This window comes from Manacus vitellinus, unplaced genomic scaffold (genome assembly GCF_001715985.3).
Source record: "Manacus vitellinus isolate BGI_N305 unplaced genomic scaffold, ASM171598v3 scaffold_1_pilon, whole genome shotgun sequence".
Lineage (NCBI taxonomy): Eukaryota > Metazoa > Chordata > Aves > Passeriformes > Pipridae > Manacus > Manacus vitellinus.
This window is the reverse complement of record NW_021939396.1, coordinates 19,563,445-19,568,172: the sequence shown is the minus strand read 5'-3', so window position 1 is coordinate 19,568,172 and position 4,728 is coordinate 19,563,445. Positions and strand designations below refer to the sequence as shown.

Genomic DNA, 4,728 nt, shown 5'->3' with positions numbered 1-4,728 from the left:
CAGCCCTGCCTGCCCACTGGCCCTGTTCAAGGCCATAGGGGACCTGGATCCCACACTGCGGGGGTGGCAGCCAGCTGCCACCACCTCTGCCTGACAGCCGAGCCATCAGGAACAGAGGCTGGGTTCCTTCCTGGGGAAGACAGTGCAATCACCAACAAAAAGGAAATGCTTTTCATCAGTGTTATAATGGCCCACATAAGCATGTTTAGTTTTGGGTGCTGAAGAAAAGGAGGGAGACAAAGAGCTGAAAGAAAAAACCCCAAACCACAACAAAATAGAGATGCAGAGTAGTAAGCGCAGACTTGAAATTCCACTCCTTTATAGTGCTTCAAAAAAATAAAAAATTAGGAGAGGTTCTGCTATGAATTAAAAAAAAAACCAGAGAGGTCTATATTAAAGAAAATTGGTTTATTGTAAACAAAGTAAGAAGTACAACATAAGAAATGTGCAAATCTTTGAAGTAGTCACAAAAAGCATATCTAATACACTATTTTCAAACCATCGCTTTCTGATGTGTCCTCAACATAATATGACAAAATAGAAATAGCAAAAATTGATGCATTGTCACAAAAGCTAGTTTAAATTCTAGGCCGGCGTCTTTGCTGCCTTGTTTTGCTTTTCAAATCACAACTTTCGAATTTAATACAATACACAATATATCCATTTTATTTTTAGCATAAAATGCCTTTCAAAGAATAACAATCAAGAAGCCTAAGATTCTTGGTTTTCTTCCTTAATCAAACCGAGTACTCTACAGTTACCATGTTTCTCTTCAAAGTGCCCTGTATCCGCTCATAAGAAGCGCAGTGAGAAGGTGGAAACTGTAAGCAACACAAAAGCAGAAGCATCGTGCAATGCCCAGGTATAACCAGCTGTAACAATCACAAAGCTTGCCAAAGCAGCTGGGAAAATATTACAAAGCTAATGAGAATTCAGAAACGTTCCTGCCCTTTGGCTGCCCATGTGGTGGCCCCGCACATCCCTCCCAAGCCGCTCTGGACAGCAGTGTAAAGCTGAGTGTGTTAAGCACCCCATGCAGGTGGAGAGGCCTAAAATCTCCAGGACTCTGGCACCAAATCATTAGTTATGATGGGGCTGGATAATGGTTAGGAGGAAAAGATTCCTACCAAGAAAAGGCGGCAGAGGTAGGAAAACCTGTTTAGATTATCTTACGCAGGTGGTTTCTGGGCTTTCGAGACTGTGCCCGTACACTGCCGCTGTCCTAGTCTGCGCCTACGGAAGACTGACAACTGGTAGCTAAAATCAGAGTTGGTCTCAGGTGTCAGCAGCAAACCCTCAGGAATGCTTGTGTTTGACTGATCTAGAGTATACACGAGTAATTTGCAAATTTCAAAACTGGCACAACGTGGCTGCTCTGCTCTAGAACCTTCTCTTTCTCTCTGTCCCTATCAGTGCAAAGGACACCCGCTATTCCAGTCAGCCACTGGTTCTCCCAGCAACTTTTTCTGAGGCTGAGTGCAGGCTGCCTTTCCCTCTCTCCACTGGCCTCAGCAGCCAGCGCAGGAGAACCACAGACCGGGAGCAAAAGCCTTTTTTCAGCCGGCCTATCCCAGCAAAAACAGTTAATTTCACCATCTTCAGAGCAAGTCCTGTCACTGAGCAGTCGCAGACGTTGGTGGCACAGCAACATCGTTCAACTTGCTCACTTCCATCTGCCAGTTCGGTAACTTCTTTGCTGACAGGTGGCGACGCGCGTGCTTCGTTAGGTGGTCGCTGCGCATGAACCGCCGCTCACACATCGGGCAGGCAAACTTCTTCTCCCCAGTGTGTGTTCTGCGGTGGCGAGACAGTTCATCAGACCGCGCAAACCTCCTCTCACAGCCCTTCCAACTGCAACTAAACGGCTTCTCTCCTAAAAGAAAAAAACAACAAAAGGAAAAACCCAGTGAATACAAACTGAGCAACAAACACTACTGCCTTGATTGGCAGGACCTGACTTTTTCAAAGGAAAGTTTCTACTATGACAATTGATCCAAAAATCTACATAAATATTACACACACGAAATGTGGAAAATTGTTTATATACCAATATTTAAATACCTAGATTCCCTATCCTCAAGGCTATGCAGTACAAAGAGTTAAAAATTCCCTGGAACCAAATATTTTGAAATGGTCTTTACATCTCAAGACAGATGATCTTAACTCAGCTCCACATGAACTGCAGATAACGATGACTCAGCGTGCCCAAAACTCCTCTCTGAAGTGCAGCCTGTAGTGATGTTTTATGTAACAGGCTCTGGTACTGCACTGTGAGCCTACGTGAAAATAGAGAGGACTCTTTCTGCTACTCCAATTAAGGGCTGAGGCATGGAAAAGTTACTCTAAAATAACCAAGGTAGGAATAGTTTGGAATGGATCCTTACATTGTTTCATAAAAGAATCTCTGAGTTTTACCCATTTCTGACAAGGGCATTCCTGAGGAAAAGCCTAATAAGGCATCTTTAACTCTGCATTGGGCAAGGCCTTGCTTCCACAGAGGCATTACTGAACACCTTCTGACACAAAGTGAGTCCAGCACAAACAAACCGCTGAGTCACCTTCCCCTCTGGGAGATTTCCTGTCAGAGATTAGGCAGCATTATAATGCACGCTGGCAAAAAAAAAATATTTCATTGCTGCCCCACAATTTGCTCCATGAACAAATCCAGTAATCACTATAACTATAACAAGCTGTGTACAAAACCACAATTTTTTAAATTAAATTTTAATGTGCAGCAGCAGTGACCGACCTGTGTGTGTTCTGACGTGAGCCTTCAAATGAGAGCTCTTGAAGTATGTTTTCCCACATCCTGGGTAGCTGCAAATGTGACTTCTTATTCTCGAAGAATCAGCCTGAGGAGTGGTTTTTGCTGTGGAAGGTACAAAGCCAGGAGCAGGGGCAATGGGAGAGAGTCTCGTGCCATTTGGACTAACAGTGGGAGCCTTTGTGCCCTGCACGACTGGCTGGGGCACAACAAACATGACAGCACCTTTGGGAACCTGGGTGCCCATGAAGACCATGGGCTGGCAGAAAGCCGGCTGCTGGCTTGGCACGGTGTTGGGCACTACGGCCGTCACAATGTTGTTGTTTGAGGGCAGTGGGACCATCTGGCAAATCACTGGCACGGAGGGGGCTCCGCTGCCTTGGGCAGGGGATGGTGGTGCTGCTGCCTCTGGCTGCTGTGTTGGTTCAGGGACAGGCTCATCCCTGCTGACGGAGGGCTTTGTCAAGGGCACCGGGCCAACAGCTGGTTCCATGGCTCTTCCTTCTGCCACCGACAGTCCACCGCCCTCAGCACTGGCTCCACTCGGCATCACAGCGGAACACATGGAGCGCTCTGCTGTGGCCTTCTGTTTACTGTTTCCTTCCCTGGAAGCACCATCCTGGTATTTGAGCACACTGGCTGTTCTCACCGGGCAGGTTTTGTGATCGCAGAGTTGGGCATCGGCCGTGTGGCGGATAACACTCGTCACCTGAGCTTTCAGAGGCCTGGCTGCTGGAGACCTCTCCGCCTCTCTCCGAGGTGTGGCCAGAGGAGGCTTGGCGGCCTCGGACAGTGACTTGCTGAGTGGATGGATCACCTGTGACATCTCGAAGTCGGAAGGGCTGTAGGGCGGTGTCAGGCACTGTGCAGGGGAGAGAGACACAGTAAAGGGGGCATGTTAACAACACATCGCCACACTGATTGTTAAAAACGGGCACACGCACATATAAATTCAAAAACTTACAAATGCTGGTATCACATTGAAGTCTGCTGCTCCAGGAAGCAAAGCCTCATCACTTTCCTCTGACATGTCAGATGCTGGAGTTATGGGTCTCATTTCTGCATGTTTCTTGAAGTCTGACTTCCAGTTGCAACTCATAGAAATAAGGGCTTCTACAGCCTCATAATCACTTTTTTCCGGTGTATTGTTCCAGAAATACCTTGTATCTCTATGTTTCTCAGTCATCATCTCCATTTCTTATTCCTGTTTCAGTTAAAGGGAAAAAGGAAACTTTAAACTTGAGAAGTTCAAGTATTTTGCAGTTACATATATTTTTTACAATTATATATTTTGCAGCTTGCTTATAAGAAGGCATCGTAAAAAACAAACAGAACAACCTGTGCAAGATAAATATACTTGGTGTGCCTGTATTTCCCTGCCTTCTTTCTTATTTATATAATATTTTTATGAAGTTGTTAGTGGGGAAATCTGGCCATCAGGTGAAAACTACATATTTTCTTGGGACAAAAGAACTCCTTTGAATTTAAGCATGCTAAAGTTATTCCACTTTACAAGAACTGTGTCTGAGACCTTAAGAAAAATCTTTATCCCCTCCAAAAAAAGGAAATCAAAACTTTCCCTCCTTCCATTTTTGCTTTGGACACAGCTTTCAGCACTGTGCTTATTTTGGCATGTGAGAAAGGATTGCATTGGGATTGATTTTGACCAGTCAAACAATCAAATGATGGACATTCTTTTTCAAAAGCTACCAAAAATGTTCTGGAAAATACTCAAAGGGTCTCTCTCACACATGCATACATGCAAAGAAATCACCAGCTTGGAGAGATGAAATACATATATATATTTCACAGAATATATCTCTCTCTCTCACGGAATCACAGAAACAATTAGGTTGGAAAAGACCTCCAAGTCCAATCTGCGCCCTACTGTGTATGTATGTTCTATATGATACTTCCTGTGAATACATAGATATATTCATCTACACATATAAGTGCATCCCCTC

General features: G+C 44.9%; 1 protein-coding gene across 1 annotated transcript; it reads right to left on the bottom strand.

Annotated features, from left to right (window-relative positions):
- Positions 1 to 643: 643 nt before the first annotated feature.
- KLF10 (Kruppel like factor 10) lies at positions 644 to 4,021 on the bottom strand. The gene is made up of 3 exons (XM_008924023.3): positions 3,729 to 4,021; positions 2,750 to 3,626; positions 644 to 1,873 (listed from the first exon to the last, which is right to left on the bottom strand). Exons 1-3 carry the CDS (start codon positions 3,957 to 3,959, stop codon positions 1,614 to 1,616), a joined length of 1,368 nt encoding a protein of 455 aa, XP_008922271.1. The 5' UTR covers positions 3,960 to 4,021; the 3' UTR covers positions 644 to 1,613.
- Between the last annotated feature and the right edge of the window lie 707 nt (positions 4,022 to 4,728).